The 20,898-nt window shown below is 43.1% G+C and overlaps 1 protein-coding gene across 4 annotated transcripts in view; it reads right to left on the bottom strand.

Moving 5' to 3' along the window:
* The window catches only part of KMT2D (lysine methyltransferase 2D), a 134,541-nt gene that overhangs the window by 52,020 nt on the left and 61,623 nt on the right, over positions 1-20,898 (bottom strand). For 2 of the 4 annotated variants that reach the window (XM_044284050.1, XM_044284053.1), the window contains 11 exons: positions 19,054-19,218; positions 16,577-16,640; positions 14,656-14,876; positions 14,472-14,545; positions 13,321-13,371; positions 7,234-9,000; positions 6,981-7,151; positions 6,721-6,872; positions 4,294-6,197; positions 1,916-2,039; positions 1,485-1,572 (listed from right to left, as the gene is read on the bottom strand). In XM_044284050.1, coding sequence (XP_044139985.1) covers positions 1,485-1,572; positions 1,916-2,039; positions 4,294-6,197; positions 6,721-6,872; positions 6,981-7,151; positions 7,234-9,000; positions 13,321-13,371; positions 14,472-14,545; positions 14,656-14,876; positions 16,577-16,640; positions 19,054-19,218 — 4,781 coding nt within the window. The remainder of the gene's footprint in view (positions 1-1,484; positions 1,573-1,915; positions 2,040-4,293; positions 6,198-6,720; positions 6,873-6,980; positions 7,152-7,233; positions 9,001-13,320; positions 13,372-14,471; positions 14,546-14,655; positions 14,877-16,576; positions 16,641-19,053; positions 19,219-20,898) is intronic. The other 2 variants (XM_044284051.1, XM_044284052.1) reach the window with 2 other exon arrangements.

Raw genomic sequence — 20,898 nt, 5'->3', positions numbered from 1 at the left:
CTAGTAGATAGTGTAGCCGAAAATGAGGCACCCCCCACGGACTGATGCTGCAGGGAAGTGGAAAAAAGCTCCAAAAGGCTACAAAAAAAGGGTAGTCACGGAAAGGGGGTCAAAGCAACTCCTATTGGTGAGAAAAATTACCCATGGGGAAAAAAAAATTAAAAATATTGGAACACAGATGCGGCTTTATCACAGCCGGAGCCAGGGACAGGGGGAGAGGTTCATAGCGATCCCCATATAGAGAGAAAATGAGCCACACAGAGAAAAAGGCGGGAACTGGTGCGGCCTAGTCCAGGATCAAGCTGGGGACTAGAGTAATTAGGAGGCTGAGGAAGGGAAGGACTGCCAGGGGGAGGGCACCCCGATGGAGTATGGATGGATGAGAGGGAAGGAGTCCCTAACTAGGGTAGGAATTGCTCACCCGGTTATAGACACGCTACAGTGTCTGGGTTTGGAGCATTTTCACCCATTTAGGCCACTTTTTTTTCAGTGAGTTTTTTTTGTCATTATGTGTATGGAACGTGCCACTTCAATTTTGTTGGTAACGTTCTTTTGCACCTGGTAGCTTCTGTGTCACATGGTCTGTTGTGGGGGCCGCTCACAGCTTTATTTTACCTCACAGTGCATTGGTGATACCACCATGGAGGCATGTGGGAGTCTGGCTGGGAGTTAATTGCACTGTTCAGACCCTGTTCACACACCACGGGCAGTTGAGTGGTAGGACCCCATGCGTGCTGAGACACCGTGACGTGGTGCATGAGGGGCTCCGATATGTTCCTGACCTGAAGATATTGGCAAAGTTCTCAGCTTTTAACATCAGCCTGAGAAATTAGCTAGTATTATCAGTTGCGTATCATTTTAGTGCATTTTTTGCAGTAATTTTAGGGAGCATACTCACCATCTGGCGTCTTCGGGCACTGCAGGATCACCCCTTCGGTAAACTCGCACAAGAGTCGGATTACCGGTACTCCACTGCGGATGCAGTAACGTGGGACTGGGTGACCGGCGAGGTATGTGCCCGCAGGGGGGGCTACATCGTGGAGGTCCACTTTAGAAGACCCCCTGCTGCAGGATAAAACCTGCAAAAGTGAAGGGAAAAAAAGAAAAGAAAAAAAAGGAGTAGCAGCAAGACCTGCAGGAGAAGAGCAGGTCGTGTCTGCCTCCTACAGACACTAGACTAAAACTGATCAGTCTAGTGTCTGTGGAGATGGTATAGCCCACCTGGGCGGAGCCAACCTTTTTCATATCTAGTGTCGCCTCCTAGTGGTAGCTGGGCGTAAACCCATCGTGCTGTGTCCCCCAATGACATTAGCGAGAAAATACTTTGTTTAAACTATAGGTCATTAAATCCTATTGCAAATGGGAGATCTGGCATAACGATTTGTTCATCTTGATGTGTCAATTGGGCATTGCACATATGCAAGCGAGCCAGTCACAGAGACCAACTTCATTCAACATACAAGTAAATCCACCCCAAAACTTACTTGAGCAGTTCCAGTACCAGGACCTTGGGTGGTAGAATCAGTGGCTCCTGGAACTCCAAGCCTTTGAGCAAGGAGAGATACCTGTTGCCTGAATAGAAAGACATACTCGTGTTACAGGGAAAAAAAAGTTTCCTCAAATGTGTGGCACTACTGACACCACCTATACACACATAGCATATCCAGTGAGTATATCTAGCGGTATGCTTTAAATTGCATTACTGAATGTCTAACAGCAAGTCGAATGTTGAAAATCTTCCAACAAACAGACGTCTGCGGCTGCAGGCTCAAGCCATACTTGGTAATCAGGAGTACAAACATTACAACGTCTGAGCACTCGGGCGGTCTAGAACCCCCTGCTTATAGCCCAACTTCACAGGGGTTTGCAGAGCGCAATTCTTATCAACTGCCACAAATGTAAAAAAGGCACATACCTGTTAATGCCGGGAGTGACGCCAATGCTACCTTGTGCCATCACTTTTTTTATTCCCTTCAGAGCAACCATTTTTGCCTTGGCAATTGGATCTATAATGTCCTCGGCAGCAAACTTATCAAGATCTGCAATTTTACATAAAAAAATAAAATAATTTTAATTGTAAAAAACAAAAAGGACCCAATATCCACAATGTCATTGAGTGATATTTTATGGTGCTTTGACATTACGATAAAAGCTTGTTTGCTGATTATCTCTAGGTGACAGCTCAAATTCTGAACGATATAAATGCAAGATTCAGAATGGAGTTTCCCTGGAGCTCAAGAGATACCTCCACATATGTGACATTACCGTGTACACCCATCTGGTGTCATCATTCTCTGCATGAGAACTATAGGGAACTTTCAGTTGCATCAGCTTCAGACAAGATAATATCCCTAAGGCCCCTTACAGACGAGCGTGAGCGGAAGAGGTCCGGATGCGTTAATGAAAAATGCGCAATTTGGCAAGTAAGTTCATTCAGTTTTGCCTGCGATCACGTTCAGTTGTTCAGTTTTTATCGCGAGGGTGCATTGGATTTAATGCATTTTGCACGCGCGTGATAAAAAATTGAAGGTATACAAACAACATCTCTTAGCAACCATCCGTGAAAAACACATCGCATCCGCACTTGCACTTCTATGGGGCCAGCGTTGCGTGAAAAACGCAAAATATAGAATATGCTGCGATTTTCACGCAACGCACAAGTGATGCTCATGTACACAGACCCATTGATATGAATGGGTCCGCATTTAGTACGGGCGCAATGCGTTCGCATCACGCATTGCAACCGCGTGGAATACTCACTCGTCTGCAAGGGGTCTAAGGCTCTGTGCATATCTGTGATGTAGGCTCCATAAGGCTACTTTCATACTAGTGTTTTTGCTTGATCCGGCAGGGTTCAGCAAAAACGCTTCCGTTACTGATAGTACAACCATCTGGATCCGTTATGAACGGATCCGGTTGTATTGTCTTTAACATAGCCAAGACGGATCCGTCATGAACTCCATTAAAAAGTCAATGGGGGACGGATCAGTTTTCTATTGTGTCGGAGAAAACTGATCCATCCCCATTGACTTGCATTGTGGGTCATGACGGATCCGTCCTGCTCTACATCCCATGGCGGAAAGAAAACCGCAGCTTGCTGCGGTCTGCTCTCCGGTATGAGAACGCAACTAAAGGAAAGTATTTTGGAGCACAGCACAAAGCGCTATTTTTTTCTAGTAAAATGATGCATACCTTGACTGAAACCCGACAGACCACATGGTGTCTGCTGGTGTCCATCGTGTAACAGATACAGCACTGCCATCAGTTTTGTTGTCCTGCTCCTTAGATAGCAGAACAGAATTGGCCAGGGCTGATGTGAACAGTACCTTACACACATAAAATTCTTACAGGTATAAACTGCCATTGCTTCATGACATTTAAAGGGAATGTATCATCTGTATTTTTCTACCACTGATCGGCGGGGTCCCAGGTGTCGGACCCCCGCCGATCAGATGCTGATGATCTATCCAGAGGATAGATCATCAGTTTAAACAAAGTGCAGAACCCCTTTAGGCTTCATGCACACGGCTGTTTATTTCTTCATCCGATCTGCATTTTGTGCGGATCCGATATAGAACCATTTATTTCAATGGGGCTGCAAAAAAATGCAGACAGCACAAGGTTGATAACCTGTATGCCCATTCTGTCAGTCCGCATGAAAGATATAACGCCTCCTATTCTTGTCCGTTTTGTGGACAAAGATGGGACATTTTTATAGACATGAAAAAAAGGTTGGCATGCACATCTGGTTTTGGCGGAAGTGCATGAGGCCCAATACTAGATATACATTTTTTTCTAATGTTTTACTTTTCTGTTTCTACATATGTTTCATTAGAAATGTTGTACATTATAAAGGGCTGCAGTCTTGCCTAAACAGCTAACAGAATTCAGAGATATCCTTTACAGCAGCCACATGGACCACAGGAAACTGTAGTCTAGAGGTGACAATGACTACTATAAGAGATTTCTGCAGGTCACTGGGCAGCAAGTATAAGTAGATAAGCTGCAACTTCACTTGTGAATGGCGGATCCCGTAATTACAGAATATATACGTGTTCCATTGTAATCCTGCATCTGATAATAATGCCACTACTTCTGAAAAGTGACCTCTACAGAATAGGAAGTGTCAGCCTATTCTGAGGCTGTAGCCAGTGTGAAAAACAAACTATAGGTCCGTTTCTGATGACATTCCCTTAAAATAAGCTAGTGCAAGTTTGTTCTCTGTATATTATAAAGCAGTAAATAGCAAATACTAAAAAAAAAAAAAAAAAGTCACAATCTTTCAGTAAATACCTGTGTCAGGGAAAAGGTTATTTGTCAGCTGCTGCTGCTGCTGTGGCATGACCATCGGTTGCTGCTTCATGACCATTTGTTGCCCCATGATTGGCTTGGGAGGGAGAGCCTGTTGTTGAGGTCCAGTAGCTTGTAACATGTGCTGACCACTAATCAAATGACTCTGGTTAGCAGAAACATGCATGGGGGACTCTAAAGTGGAGTTGGCTTGCACACCAACAAGTCTCTGTTGCATCTGCTGTTGCGAAGTTAACATTTGTTGGGTAGAACCTAACCCCTGATGCCTAGGCACAATTCCCAGTCCTACAAGGTTTGCTTGATGACTTTCCTGATGAAGGTGAGGTCTAGGCTGGTTGGGCATAGCAGTACTAATCATTGAGTGAGGCTGTCCACTTTCTGAATGCTGTGCAGACAGTAGCTGCTTTTTCTGCTGTTCCTTTTTTTCATGTTCAAGAAGGTCTTCAATAAGAAGAGGAAGTTCACTTGCTACAAGCGAGCTCTCCATCTTATCTAGATCATCAGCAGGAGAGTGGCGTGATTGCAGACCAAGTGTTCCTTCATCCAGCTCAAATTTTCCCAAGATTAGGCTACTTGGATTAGTTGCAGTAGAGGAATCTTTGCTAGGGAAGAGGAGTCCACTCTGGTTTATTGTTTGGACAGAGTTTAAATTCACCGAATGAAGATTAGCTCCTGTTTTTAACACACTTGCTCCAAGTGAAGTTTTTGCGGAGCCTAGAGGCATTTCACTTTTAATATTAATGGAATTGCTACCAGAATATTGACAGTTGTTGGTCTTCAGGTCGCCCTCTTCTAGCTTTGGCTTTAATTCCTCTGTAAACGTAGACGGCTTTGGTTCCTCACTCGAAGGAACTTGAGAAGTGTTGCTACTAGCAGAAAGATGTGAACCCAAATCCAGTCTCATATCCCCTGTCCGTCTATCTTTGGTCAAGTCTCCACTAGCTTGCAACTCTTTTGGAAGGCTTTCATTTTTAGTCTCCACAATATCTGGCTCCAGCTTAAGCATTGCCTCTTCTTCAGCTTTCTCATTTGCAGACTCAACTAAACGCAAGTGTTCATTGAAGATGTCCTTTTTGTCACCCGTGTCCAATTCTGGGTCAGTATAAGCAAGAAGATCAAATTCATCTCCATTTAAAAGATCATCTAAATGAGGGTCATTTGTTTCAAGATTGTCAAGATTATCCAAATCATCATCAGCTTTAGCAACATCAAGGCTTAAATTAGCCAGATCATCATCTTCCAGGTCTTTATGTGTATCAAAATCAACATCTAGTTCCGGTGGATCCTCACAATGGACTCTCCCACTTGCAAGGCCAGGGAGCTGATCCTTTGGAGCTGATCCTTCCTTAGAGCTTTCAGCAGGTGGATTGGTTTGTGGAGAAACATTAGCTTGCTGTTGTGTTATTTCTGTTGAAACTTTTGCTTGTATAACCTGTGAAACACCTACAGCTCCCGCATGAGCAAGAGATGGAGGCAAAGTTTTTTGATGCTGCATTAAAGGACTTCTCATTACAGGTACTTGCAATGGATTTCCATCCCCTCTCATTACTCCTGTTATTACAGAGGTATTGGCACCTTCCCCTGGAACATAGAAGCGAGGCCTATTCTGAGGGCCAGGTGGTGAAAAGGGAACTCCAACAGGTAGTTTTTGGCCATGATGGCGCAATTCAATATATGGTGCCCCACCGACAGTGACCTGATCACCAGGAAATGGCAGGCGAACTACACCTCCACTATTCACTGTTGGGGTTGAAGGCAGCCTATTCCCTTCAGGGAACCGAACCGATGCCAAAGTCCTTTGCCCTGTGACTGCTGATTGCCATATATGCTGTTGATCAGAATAAGATCCCCTTGGAAACAAGGCTTGTGTTCCTTCAGTGGAATGTCTAAAACACATAGAAAAACTGATATTACTAGTTATCTCATTGAAGATATAGTATAACAAGTTATAAAATAAAAGATCATTAGATACTGACAGGTACGTAACGGAAACAGAAAACCATTCACTAACATTTCTAAATAAGGTGCAGATATCAGCACATTTTAACTAGAGACACTGCAAGTCTTTAAAAGAGTCTGTCTTGATAAAATTTGGTGGGGGGTCCACAAACATGAGTCTCCCTTTAATGTTCAACAGGGTATAGGGACAGCAGAAGGTGTAAACTCTCATTTATGCATATTGGCCATATTAAATTATTCAGTTAGGTAATAGGCAAGGTTTATTTCTGCTAAATGTACATCAATGGCTCAACTGTGTTGTTTGGACTCTAAGTGTCCCAAATAAAAGTTATTGAATTTTATTATAAATCACTTTTGATTGGTCTATACAAAATAAAGGATTTCAGTCCCTGTGCAGTCATCTGTCACGTTCAACATCAGTATAATGTGAAAATCATATTTTCAGCCTACCTGGCAGAGCCATCACCAGAAACAGGAGATGCAGAAGGCAAAGGAGCATTCAAACGTTCCTCCTGTGGAAATGGGGTGGATGTCACTATCTGCCCCGAAACTTTTGCAGCCCCTGGAGAAGCAGTGATCACTCCAACAGCAACCTTTTCCTGCTTTGCATTAAAAAAAAAGAAAAGAAAAAATACAAAACATGAAATTCTTGGCACATTTAAATGTTTCAGCATTAGTAGCATACCGACAATCAAAATGTCATCTTATACCTGTGAAGTATACATCACTACACGACCTGACTGATCATAACCTTGTCCACTTGGTTCTCCAGTCCATCCAGTTTGCAAAGTACTCATAGCTGCTGCAGCAGCTTCCTTTTCCTGTCTTAAGGTATTTCTCTGGATCTGCTGCCTTATGAGGAGTTCTCTTAGCCTTTGGCGCTGAATGAAATAAGGACAACTCAACATTAGTAACATGTATTCCATATATTCCTATAACAGATCTCAATAGAAATACACACACCTGTCTTTGTTTCTCTTGCTCAGACTGACTGAGGTTGCTTAGAGAAGCATCAGTTGTTCCTTGTAGTTCTGGTACATCCCTACCAGCATTGCCAAGAGTATTTGGAATAGCAGCAATATCTTCTCTGGGTTTTTCAGCTGGAGAGTTGAGACCTGCACGCTGGTTAGTGGCTGGGGACTGATAGGATGGTTCTTGGGGTAAAGCTGAAGGAGGTCGGAGTGGAGACTGGACATAAGCTTCTGAAGTGTTACTGTTTCCAGAGGAGTGTGGACTGCCTGCAGGGTGGAAGGATGAGGGGGTACTGCTGTTTGGAGAAGTATAGATTTGTGGCTTGCTTGGTGTAAAATGGCTGTTCAGTGAATGGATGGGGGTTGAATGCTGCTGGTGGGAGGGAGAGCTTTTGACACCATCTCCAGGGGAATGAGGAAAAGTGAAACATAACTGATTCTGAGAATTTTGATAGACATTTGCTCCTGGAGAACGAGAAAATAAACTTTGTTGGCCTCCTTGAGCCTTTTGGTGAACATCTAAAGACTGTTGGTAGGTTGTACCGACGGGATTGGAGTGAGAAAGTTGTGCAGTTGGTTTAAAACCAGTTTCTATCATCTGAGGACGTGGAGGTTTATAAAGTGGGGCAAATGGATCTCGTGACTGGGGCCGCGAAGGTGGACGGGAATATGGGTCTGGAGACTGAAATCGTGGTGTAACTGGCGAGGGACAAAATGCTTCAGTTGACAATGGTCTAGGGGTCAAAGGGGAATGGGAACTTCCCTGGGATTGTGGGCTTGTTGGAATACGGTTGAAAGGGTCAGAAGTCAGGGGCCGACTTGACAAGCTACCTTCTAAGGGCTGAGGTCGAGGCGTTAATGGAGGCTGAGAATAAGGGTCATTATATGCAGATACTGAAGTCTGTCTGTACATTTCTGAATGATGTTGAGGTGATGTCATTTGTGCTTGAATATGAGTTTCCCTATGTGATGGAGCTGGACTGTGAGGCTCTAGCTGAGACATTCGAGGGGTTAGGGGAGCCTTGAACACATCACATTTCATCTCAGGTGTTCCATCAGAACCAGTGCTGTGTGGAAAGCCAGGAGAGCCAAGCCCAACTTCTTCCTTTTTTATTTGAAGGAGAATTCCGTCAGTCTGTCTCTTGGTATCACTGTAACGTGTAGGAGACAGCATGGTTTCGCTTTTGCTGGAGGACTCATTTAGTTGAAAAGACCTTGAGCTAGGGCTCCCCATTAGTGAAAGGTTATCGAGAGATCCGGTTGGATATCGTGGCTTGACAAATGACTCTGGCTGATGGGGAGTGGATGCACGCGAAGGCTGATATTCCACACATGAAGCAGCATTCTGTGTATTCAGTGCAGGTTGGTGCTCTGCTCCAGAAAGAGTCTGAAAACCCCCAGCAGAGGCTGGTGACTGTGTCAAGGAAGACGGATATCGGGAGTCCAAAGAATATGCAGGAGAACTAGGAAAGGGCTCCTGAGATGGAGACTGAGGAGGCAATTTGAAGAACATGTCAGCAGATGACTCTGCTCCAGGAGTGCCTGCTGAAGAAGGTTTTAGAAACAAGTCTGAGGAGGTAGACATTGCAGAGCCACTAGATATGTAGACATCCTGTCCTGTTGAAGCTGTACCGCGATAGTCATGGCTTGCTCCAGACTGTGAACCAGGATGCATAGGAATTTGAAGCTGAAGAACGGGACGCTCTGCTTTTCGTACTCCTTCTACTTTGGACTGCTTGTTGATTTGACTTTCAGCCTGCTATAAAAAAAATAAAGCAGAAATATATACAAGTAGATTTTTATTTTATTGTAAATATATGAATATTTAATGTGGGCTTATTAAGGGGGCTGTCCAACCTAGGAGGCAACAACCCAAATAGTGGTAACCTTTGGTTAATTTAATGCTGCCTCATTACCAGCTGCTTCTAGTTTCTGCAAGAACAAATGTTTTTGCTCTGCTGCAGCTAATCTCTGGTAGTGACGTGCCGATTTAGCACATGTGACCGCTGAGGACACATGCAACATTAGAGGGGTGGGACTATGGATAGTAGTTGACCATAGGTTACCACCTTCGGGTTTTGCTGAAATCTGCAAATAAGTATCTTTATCAGTAGTTTTCTTCAATATAATATTTCATAGGGCAGTGATGGCTAACCTTGTCACTCCAGCTGTGGTGAAACTACGACTCCCAGCATGCTCCATTTATTTCTATACAGTTCTGAGAGCAGCCAAGCAAGGGGGGCATCTTGGGAGTTGTAGTTTTACCACAGCTGGAGTGCCAAGGTTAGCCATCACTGTCATAGGGTGTGACATTTTTTGCCAGTGCTAGCTCAAAAAAAAAAAAAAAAAAAAAAAAAAAAAGGTTGACTACAATCTCCATTACATCATCCATTGCAGAAACCATTATAAAGTATGTAATTTGCAACCTACTCTTTTTTTTTTTTTTTTTTACAGACTCTGCTCATGTGGGTGTGCCCTTCTCTTCTGTTTATCCAGAAAGCTGCTGCTTTCACTAGCTCTTATGAATTAGCACAGCATCAGGCTACATTCACACGACGGTGACGAAAACGTCCATTAAAGCTGGCAAAACAATCTGTTCCTAATAGACTTTTTTTTCTAAATGAAGCCTTTCTGAGAAACGGATGTTAAAAACAGTTGGTTCGTGAAAACTGACAAAATGGACGTCTGTTATTCACCAGCCGTCAAAAAAAAAAAAAAGCCATGTGAATAAACCTAGACTACCATTGATCTTAAAACAGACGTGACAGCCATCAAAACGTGTGTGAATGTAGCCTCATTCCTCTACTACTTTTCTATTCTGCAAACATTCAAACATCCCGTGATCTCTTTTTCCCTGTGTAGTCACTGATGTTGTCAGAGAATGCAATATCCTCCATCCTTCCCGCAGATGCAACCGTGTGTACTCCTTCCCTCCCCACACTCTAAGGCCTCATGCACACGACCGTTGTGTTCAGTTCCGCAAAATGGGGTTCCATTGTTCCGTGATGCGTTTCCATGTGTCTGCCTTTATTTTTGGAGGATCACCAGACATGAAGGAATGTAAAAAAAAGTCTAAGTCAAGTCTGCCATGCAAATGATAGGAAAAAAATAATAAAACGGACGCGGACGTGGATGACAAGTTTGTGTGCCTCCGTGTTTTTTCACTGTTCCATTGACTTGAATGGGTCCGTGAACCGTTTTCCGTGAAAAAAATAGGACAGGTTATATTTTTTTGACGGACTGGAACAGAGGATGACAAACGGTGCATTAGCCGAGTTTTCAACGGACCCATTGAAAGTCAATTGGTCGTGTGCATGAGGCCTTAGGCAGAGTTCACACGGGCGAGATTTCCACGCGGGTGCAATGCGGGAGGTGAACGCATTGCACCCGCACTGAATCTGGACATATTCATTTCTATGGGGCTGTGCACATGAGCTGCGATTTTCACGCATCACTTATGCGTTGCGTGAAAATCGCAGCATGCTCTATATTGTGCGTTTATCACACAACGCAGGCCCCATAGAAGTGAATATCGCAAGCAAGTGCGGATGCAGTGCAATTTTCACGCATGGTTGCTAGGTGACAGTCTATTCACTGTATTATTGCCCTTATAACATGGTTATAAGGGAAAATAATAGCATTCTGAATACAATGCTTTGTAGGTGATCAATTTGTAGGTGATCAGGATAAAAAAAAAAAAAAAAAAAAATAATTAACTCACCTTCTCCTCTTGATCGCGTACTTCCCAGTCTCTTCTTTACATCTTTAATGATGAGCTGTCGGCTAAAGGACCTGTGGTGACGTCAGATCACATGCTCCAATCACATGGTCCATCACCGTGGGGATGGACCATGTGATTGAAGCATGTGATCTGACGTCACCACGGGTCCTTTAGCCGACAGCTCATCATTAAAGAAGGAAAGAAGAGACCGGGAACTACGCGATCAAGAGGAGAAGGTGAGTTAATTTTTTTTAACCCTCAATTGATCACCTACTAAGCATTCTGTATTCAGAATGCTATTATTTTCCCTTATAACCACGTTATAAGGGAAAATAACATCTACACAACACCGAACCCAAACCCGAACCTCTGTGAAGAAGTTCGTGTCTGGGTACCACAGTCTGTTTTTTATCACGCGCGTGCAAAACACATTGCACCCGCGCAATAAAAACTGAACATCGGAACCTGCGTACCTAATCGCGCGGGTACACCGGGACGCATCCGGACACGCCCGTGTGAACCCAGCTTAAGGCCACCTGCACACTATGGGGGTGATCGCACATAGGATCCGCAAGACTTTCAGTGTGGATTTATGTGCGTTTCTGCAACATATCTGCAATTTCTAACAGCGGTTTTTGGTGCAGATCACACCCTTCATTGGAAAAAAATGAAATTTGCAGCTGAAACCGCAAACCTAACTGACCTGCTGCAGATTTGGAAATCCGCACTGCAGGTCAGTTTCCGCATGAAAACAATCCGCAAAGTGTACATGAGATTAGTGTAATCCCACATACCGTTGTATGCCATAATGTGCGCAGATGAGCTAATAAAGCCTGCGCAATCTCTCAACTTGTAGACCCTGCTGTGTGTGTGTAAGCTCTCTGCACCTACTGCACTAGGTAAAATCCCACCTTTCCTCTTCCTCTGCTAAGCTGTGTGCTACTAAGGCTGGTTTCACACTGTAAAATATCAAAAAGAAAATGGTCTCAGTTTTGGAAAGATGAGTGCTAGACAGCTGTTCACATTAGTGCAGTACTGCGCAGTTGCTGTTGTGGCTGCGGTGCGGTGCTGTGCCTGTGGGTTGGTGGGGGCCAAGAGGGCTTTGTATAACAGCAAGGGTGTGGTTTGACTGCTGGCTCTCGCCACCTGCAGGTGCTGTATTGCAGCGGTTGCCGCATGGTGCTAGGTTAAATTAGAGACCCACCTTGACCTGGTGTGTAGGCTTACGCATTTTGATTAAAATGTATACAAATTATTTGTAGACTGTTTATATTGTGCTGAGAAACAGATCAATGCATGGCATGTGGATGTGCGATCCATGTTCTCTTATATACAGTTTCATATTGTGTTTTAGCTCTTTGCAGGGCTTTCAGTCATTGGCATGCATCTGAATGGACCTGCAGGGGGTTGAAACAGTGTGAACCCAGGCTAACATTGAACTGTTCCACTGTGGCAGGAGAGCGAAGGAGGCAAGCTGCCAAGAAGAAAGAGCAGGTTCTCTGTAAAGCAGATAGAGGTCAGTCGGGAGCTGACAGTAGCTCTTTGCTGTTGGCATCTATGTCAAAAGCAGCAGCACAGACAGCTATGTAAACGAGTACCATGAATTCTACAGGAACAACAACAAAAAAAATTGACATTTTTGATAAAGACAGTTTTTTTTTTTTTTTTTTAAAGTTACTCAGTTTTACATTTAAAGAGGACCTCAGGTCCTCCTACAACAGTGACTGCCATAACATGGCTGTATCTGCAGCTTCCAATATCGCATTGAGGCCATGCACTGTTAAGGGGGTATTATTTTCAACAGGGAGTTAACCACAGCTGTGACACAGTGCAGGGGAATGTGGATAGTGTCATAGCTATGGTTCACTGTCCGAAAATGACACCACATTGACAGTGCATGGCCTCAATAACCTATCGGGAGCAAAAACTACTGGCACCAATTGCTCTGGAACAAGGGTCTAGAGAGAAAAAATTTTTTTTTATAAAAAATGTGCCAGAATACAGCCAAAGAACCTATCACCCTGAAAGTGCAATGCAATCTGGACAGCAGGACGAGCTGAGCAGACTGATATATAATCTAACTTGTCATTTATTTAAATCTCTGCTCTTTAGGTTTAGTAGCCAAGCGGGCAGTATTATACTCACTTATACAGGGACTGCTATCAATCACTGATAAGACTGCCCACTTGAGCAAATGAGCACAGAAAGAGCAGAGATTTTAATAAACATTACTTAAGTTTCGCTGAATTTTGATCATCAAATGATAAATCTGCTCAGCTCCTCCGGCTGTACATATACCATTCTGCTTGTAGATTGCATTTTCCTGGTGGCAGGTTCTCTCTAAAAGCAATCACTTACCTTCTGTACCTTGTTTATACGATGTGCTGCACGATTGTCTTTGGCCTTTTGCTGCAGGAGATAAATCAAAAAGGAAAACATAAGTACTGGTCTCCTTACATTACAACAGATTTGGAGCAGTATTTGGGTCAGATCTTTAAATTCCATACATAGACAGATAAAAAAAAAAAAAAAAACATTCTGGCTGTATGCAGCCACCACCTGAGAGCACTTAAGTGTTTATTGCAATGCTCTCCAACCTGGGGTTCTCCAGCTGTTGCTAAACTACAAATCCCATCATGCCCAGATAGCCTGTGACTATGAGGAAATGTTGGGAGTTCAAGTTTTGCAAAAGATGGAGAGCCACTGGTTGGTGATCACAGACTTACTGCAAGTTTATTAACTTTTTACATTCAGTAGGGTCATTTATAAACCTTCTTGCAGAGATCACCGCTGAAATGACAGCAGGGCCCCCCATAAAGACGACAGGGACGATTTCTAACCAATCCTTCCTTCTCTATGGCAGCATACACAGCACTGAATGAGTGCTGTGTATAGAGATCAGAAACTGGCAATGGCAATTCCTGCTCTGGTCCCAGTGGCCATGTGACTGCCAGGGAGCAGGTATCTGCACAGGCTGCTGGGTCTTAGACTCAAAATCAGATCTGCAGTAAGACTGCATAGCCTCACTGGGGTATTTATTACTACTTTTTTTTAAAAAATTTACATTTAACTGGGTATAAAAACAAAAAAAGTACCAAAAAAAACATAAAATACTAAAGCCCCAAAAAGACATGTACTAAGAGAAAAAAAAAACCTAGGGAAGGTAAATAGCCCAGTCTTGAACTGCGTAAATAAGAATATGCAATCAGCTACTGCATTCCCTGACCTGCTAGCAGTGGTTGCAGACAGCCAGAATATTTAGTGATCCAGTAGTGCAGGCTCCTGTACTGCAGACAGAAACCTAGGAGGGTCCTAGTCGCCTAAAACACAGTAACGCGTAGCCTGCAGCCGATATGTGCTACTTTTTAGAAGTCCCATACTAATAACTTTTCTATATAACTGGAGGTAGTCGTTAAAGCTATGCCTATCTAGGGGATGTTAAGCTCCGTATAAACCATAAGAAAGCACTGGACAAACCCTTCCAATTTAAAGTCTCCTTTAAGACTCACCAAATAAGGAGCTTTGTCTTGGGCTGGTACTTTCCTCCACAGTTTCATGATCTGCTTGCATCGAGTCGTCCAGTCTAAGATTGTCAAATACAGTGGCATTAGATTAAGAATTTAAACATTGACAAAACCACTAAACGTTTTGCTATTTCTACAATGAAAATGTTGGACATTAGCAACAACTCACCTGGATAGTCCTTCCTAAGGTTAGGGAAATTTTTATTTGCGTAAAGGACGGGAGATATGGTGGAGAGCTCCCCTAACTCCTCATCTTTTTCCCAGCGTTGCAAGCTACGTTGGTTGTAGGAAAGACCATCGTTTTCTCCCTCTGTGGTGGGTGTAGTGGGGGTGGAGGCTGTGGTCAGCGAGCTATCCGTGTCACAGTGCTCAGGACTGAACAGACCACTTCTGTCCCAATGAAAGAAAATTGAAAGTCACCAGATTATGAAAAATTTTATACATCCTCTCTCAACTGTCATCAGGGTGCATTCTGACTGCACCAAAAAAACATATGATTCACCTGTAAAATCTGAAACTGCACCAGTAATTTGTGACAAAACCCCATGCAGTTGTCCGTGTGGTCGGATACAGTTTTAACTGCAACCCAGTGCAGGCCCCCACATCCCCAACTTGTGTTACCACAGCCTCTACCTGCTCTTCATTTCTGCAGTCTGAAAAGTGACTGGCAATAGTTAAAATGGCAATGGTCTAGGTATTATTAAAATAGCTTCTTTAAAATACCAGCACAACCCCAGAAAAACCTTACAGCGCACTTTGAAAACCACATGTCAAAACCACTTATGTAGTTTTCCATTTGGAAGGCACTGCAAAAATGGCCAGAAACATTGTGGATAACAAAAGAGTCAGAAATTTGTATACAATGTCTAGGCAATCTATAGAATGCCTAAAGTATTCAGGTAAAGTATGAAAGGCTTAGGGGGTCATTTACTAAACAGAAATACGCCTATATTAGCCGTATTTCTGTCGCAGATTGCGACGCAAAGGTTATTTGCGACGCAATCTTCAACCTTTCCTCGCTCACACCAGGTCTAAAAAGGGGGAGTGGCGTAGGCAGGGAAGGGCCAGCAGGGCCCTCTCATTCATTATTTTCTACACCTAGAAAATGGTCCAAATCTATGCCAGCAAGGAAGCAGGCGTAGATTTATAAGCAGATCAGTCAAAGTTTTGTAAAGGGTATTGTATCTACACAACTTGTGCGGACCACCTCCCGAGTAGGGCATTATTAAGATGGGCATCTAGTCTTAATAAATGACCCCCTTTGTATTTCCCACATTTCCTAGGCATTCTATGTAATGCCTAAAGGCCAACTGGCAAAGTATAAAATACTTCCTTCCAGAGGGCGTCAGGCGAAGCGTCAAAGTATAAAATTCTACCTTCCAAAGGTTTCACACAGCAACAGCACCATAAAATCTCCACCATACAGCGACATAACACAAATGAAGACAATACAATACTGGTCTCGCAGTCTTGTTTTTCACTAAGACAGTGCTGTTCTTCTGTTATTGTAGAAGTGTAGTTTATATTGCTCTTTGTTTATTTTACATTTCTTTTATGTTGACATCAATAAAAGGCTTCTAAGGCTACTTTCACACTTGCGGCAGGACGGATCCGACAGGCTGTTCACCATGTCGGATCCGTCCTGCGGCTATTTCGCCGTGCCCGCGGACCGCCGCTCCGTCCCCATTGACTATAATGGGGACGGGGGCGGAGTTCCGGCACAGCACGGCGGTGCACGGAGAAAGCCGCCGGACTAAAAAGCCTGACATGCAGTAATTTTAGTCCGGCGGGCTTTCTCCGTGCACCGCCGTGCTGCGCCGGAGCTGCAGGACGGATCCGACATGGTGAACAGCCTGTCAGATCCGTCCTGCCGCAAGTGTGAAAGTACCCTTTACATACAATACATCATATTTTGCCTAAAAAGTACTCGTCATTCTATATTTTGCCTAGGCAAAGTATATAAAAGACTGAACTAACCGCCAGTTCACACTTTGCCTAAATACTTTTATAGAACGCCTTGGCATTTTATACAATGCCTGCATTTCATCCATTGCCTTTAACATATATACAAAAAGTTCACGTCAACATACCTGGAGTCCAAGAAGCCAGACTGAGAAAAAGGATCCACCTGAACATTAGAAGACAGGGAAGCACCTGAAAAGGATAAGAAATTTGTCAATTAATAAAACAAAACTACACAAGTAAACCACCATGCATAGCCAGCTTTTCTCCGCAGGCAGAAGCTTGAGCTTTGGCCCTCTCTGAACTTCCCTCAGGCAGCACAGTTTTTTTTTTTTGTCTGCTATTGCTAATCACAAGGGGTCACATCTCCACACTAAAGCCTCATTCACGGACGTGTTCTGTACGTGTTCTCCACGGACAGCACAAACCCCCATTCATTTTAATGTGTGTATTCACACATCAGTGTTTTAGCACTGTCCGTGGGTCCATGATTTTAGCACGGATGCATGCTCTATTTTGTCCGTGTTCACAAATTCATCACGCCCATTATAGTCTAATGGGTCAGTGAAAACCACGGATGCAACACTGACACCATCCGTGTTGCATCCATGTTTCACATATCATTAGGAAAAGATGCTTTGAAAATTATTTTTCAGCTGTTCAGTGAAACATGGATGGCACACGGACAGCAAAAAAAAACAGACCCACGGACCCAACACTGATCCTTCATGGACAGCTTCACGGATGCATCACTGACCACCTTCTCACGGATTTGAGCACTGACACGGACGTGTGAATGAGGCTTAACCTATTTGCCCTGTGCCCTTCATTCGCCAGGTCCGTACGATTATAACAATACCACATATGTATAGGTGTTTATGTCTAAATAGTGAAAAAAAATGAATCTAATTTTTTTAGAAAAACATTTTTACGTCACCAAATTCTGACATCCACAACAAAAAAAAATAATAACAAAAAAAAAAAAGAAAAAGAAAAAAAGAATGAAAAGCTTATATCATAATACACGACAATCCCTTTCTAACAAAAGTAAGAACCAGCCCTCTACCTCCCATGGATCTAAAGATCTGCCCATTCATTACTCCAATTGCTATTCTAGATTTATTTCAAGCTGGCAGCTCATGGGGCATGTCCTTTCTCAGGGGGTCTGTCCTGGAGGATGCAGCTAGTGGCAGTTGAAGAATGGAACCGAGGCATGTGCTTCCATCTTACGGAGCAGGACAAAAAAATATAATTTGAAGTGCAACCTGCAGGTGGCGCTATACAGCTAGATTTCACTGAGTAACTAAGTAGCTATAATACATGCAATTAAAGTATTCAAATCCAGGAGCTGGTTTGAAAAACATAGAATATATACTTTTAGTGGGACAACCCCTTTAAACCCCTAAACGCCCAGCTCCGTACATGTACGGCGCGCTGATCGGGAAGGGTGCAGGAGCTGAGCCCGCCCAATCTGCGGCAGGGGTCCAGCAGTCACTGATAGCCCGACCCTTGCTGTATGCGCCGGAATTGGTGGAATCACGGATGCCAGCGATTTATTCTGTGCACGGCCACGGCACATGAGAGCTTCAGAAGTGTGCAGGGTGTCCATCAGGTCCCCGCGCTGCTGCGACTGGGACCCCATGGCAGGGAAGGCAGCCCGATGCCTTCCTTAGGCATCGTAGCTTCCTTCCGGGAGAGCCTGTGAGCAGTGATTGCCAGTTCGCAGTGTTCGCACAAAAGACTTGGCAAACAAGGGGGGCATACCTGATGAAATATAGAAGATAACATGGAATTCCAACAAAAGACTATATTATTATGTGCCATATAGATCAACAAGAGCCAGAAAGTAGTCGATCCCTTTAAACATATACACATAAATATAATGACAAAAAAAGGGTTGAGCACCCATGTTTTAGATGGTCTGATCCCATATTTGGCATACGCAGACAGACAGTATGGCAAAACATTTATTCCATTTAGTTCAGGACCCTTTTTATTTGAATGTCCTGTTAAAATGTATTCATGAAAGACGCTGCACAGGATGTGATCTGACAGCCTCTCTGGTTTCACTTTTCTGTGTGGTCGCTGGGTATGACCACACCTCTGGTCTCAGGTGTAGCTTAAGTGGTCATTCCAACTCCTCTATTTAGTCTGACCTCACCCATCATGCTATGCGGTTGATAGCTCCTTTTTGGTTGTGAAGAGCTGGTGTCTGGTTCTCCTCTGAGTTCCTGCTCGTCTACATACTTTGGAGTTAAGTATGTTTTCCCTATTTCTTGTTTGTGGTTTTCCCCTACCTTTTGGTATTTGGCCTGAGGGAGTCTCCTGGTCCTTCAGCTGAGAACGAACAGGTCATATCTTGTCCTGACACTATTTCCAGGGCCCTTTAGGGTAAGATAGGGCCCTAGGTTCCAGCATATGAACATTCCTATATTCAAGGTCTGTTCATACTTCTAGTAGTCAGGGCTCGGATTAGGGATTCACTAGGTGGTGACCTTTTCCCATTTCCCTAGTTTCCAGGCTTAGTACCTTTTCCCTTCCCTTTTGTGGAGTTACATACCCACACCGGGCCGTGACAGAAGATTAACTGAATGCAAACACTTACCTGCAATGCTTTGAAGAAAGGGTCTGGGACCCTGAATTACAGATCCAGTTGCCATGTGGCCCTCGATCCTTCCAGCTGGCCTGTTAACAGACTGTTCACACTCAGGGGTACCAAGCACATCCTTTAGAAGCTGCTGAATGTCTGTACTTTCCATTTTGGGGATCTCTGCGGTTACAAAACAGCGTTAAAATTGGTCTTCTTTAAAAGTGAAAGCATACAGACAGGCGATGGAAAATAAGTGACTTCCAATCATAAGGACACACAAACACACACCAGTGAAAAATAGGGAATTAATGTGTTACACAGAAGTACGACAGAGAAGGGCAAATAAAGATGTTTTTAAGTTATATAAAGAGGAGCTCCAAACCCCAAGACTGCAAAGACCCCATATACTATAAATGATGTCTGCATACGATTAAATGGACATGGGCGAGCACTGCTGTGGTCTACAAAGGTCACTAAAAGTATCTAGATGTTGAATGTCATTTTATACAATAGCATTAACCCTTAAGGACTGGGCAATTTTCAGTTTTTTGCATAGTTTTTTTTTTTTACTCTTTGCCTTCTAAGAGCCATGACTTTAATTTTTCAGTTCAAATAGCTGTATAAGGGTCCATTCACACGTCCGTTTTTTCTTTCCTGATCTGTTCCGTTTTTTCAGGAACAGATCAGGACCAGATCTGGACCAATTCATTTTCAATGGGTCCTGGAAAAAAGCACAGTTTCCGTTGTTCCGTTCCGCATGTCCGTTTAAATATAAAACATGTCCTATTCTTGTCCTGAAAAATCGGATCCTGGTACAATACAAAGTCAATGGATCCGCAAAAAACGGATGACATTCGGATGTCATCCGTTTTTTGCGGATTCCGTTCCTGGAAACACATAAATATTTTTTTTATTTTTTTTTTCAATGAAATCCAAACAACTTTATTTGATTATTGAAATGTATACATGTTTCCGTTTTTTGCGGATCCGCAAAAAACGGATGACATATGGAAACATTTTCAGGAACAACGGATCCGCAAAAAACGGACCATTTTTCAGGATGAAAAAAAAACAGGACGTGTGAATGGACCCTTAAAGTGTTTTTTTTTTATTGCAGGAAAGGTTGTAGTTTCCAATGATACCATTTAATATTGCATACAATGTATTGGGAAGCTGGAATTTATTTTTCAAATAGAATTGGGGGGGGGGGACGACAAAAAACAAAACTATTCCAGCAGATTTAAGGGTTTCATTTTTATGGCGCTATAACTGATCTGTTCTCATTCTCTGAGTCAGCAAGATTACAGCAATAGCACATTTAGGTGTTTTTTTTCTTGGTTTAATACTGAAAAAAAAAGAGAAATGTTTTTGCATTTCCATATTCTAGGCCTCATAACTTTTTCACATTTACTTCTATGGAGCTGTGTGAGGGCTCTTTTTATGGGGTGATCTGTAATTTTTAATGATACCATTTTGAAGGGCGGATGACTTTCTAATCTATGAAATTTTGGGGGGAGGTGAGATGCCATTTTGTTTTTTTACCTGTTACAGCGTTCATGTTACTGGATACATTTATACTTTTATAGTATAGTCGTTTTTGGAACATGGCAATGCCTATGTTTTTTTTTTTTAATAGGAAAATGGTGCGATTTGTATGTTTATTTTTATATTTTTTTTGTATTTACCTTTAAAGGAAACTTTAAACCATGAAAATGCAGTTTAGGCTACTTTCACACTAGCGTTCGGGCAGATCCGTTCTGAACGGATCCGCTCATAATAATGCAGACGGAGGTTCCGTTCAGAACGGATCAGTCTGCATTAAAATGGCAAAAAAAAAAGCTAAGTGTGAAAATAGCCTCG

This window comes from Bufo gargarizans, chromosome 3 (assembly GCF_014858855.1).
Source record: "Bufo gargarizans isolate SCDJY-AF-19 chromosome 3, ASM1485885v1, whole genome shotgun sequence".
Classification (NCBI taxonomy): domain Eukaryota; kingdom Metazoa; phylum Chordata; class Amphibia; order Anura; family Bufonidae; genus Bufo; species Bufo gargarizans.
This window is presented reverse-complemented; position numbering and strand designations above follow the sequence as displayed.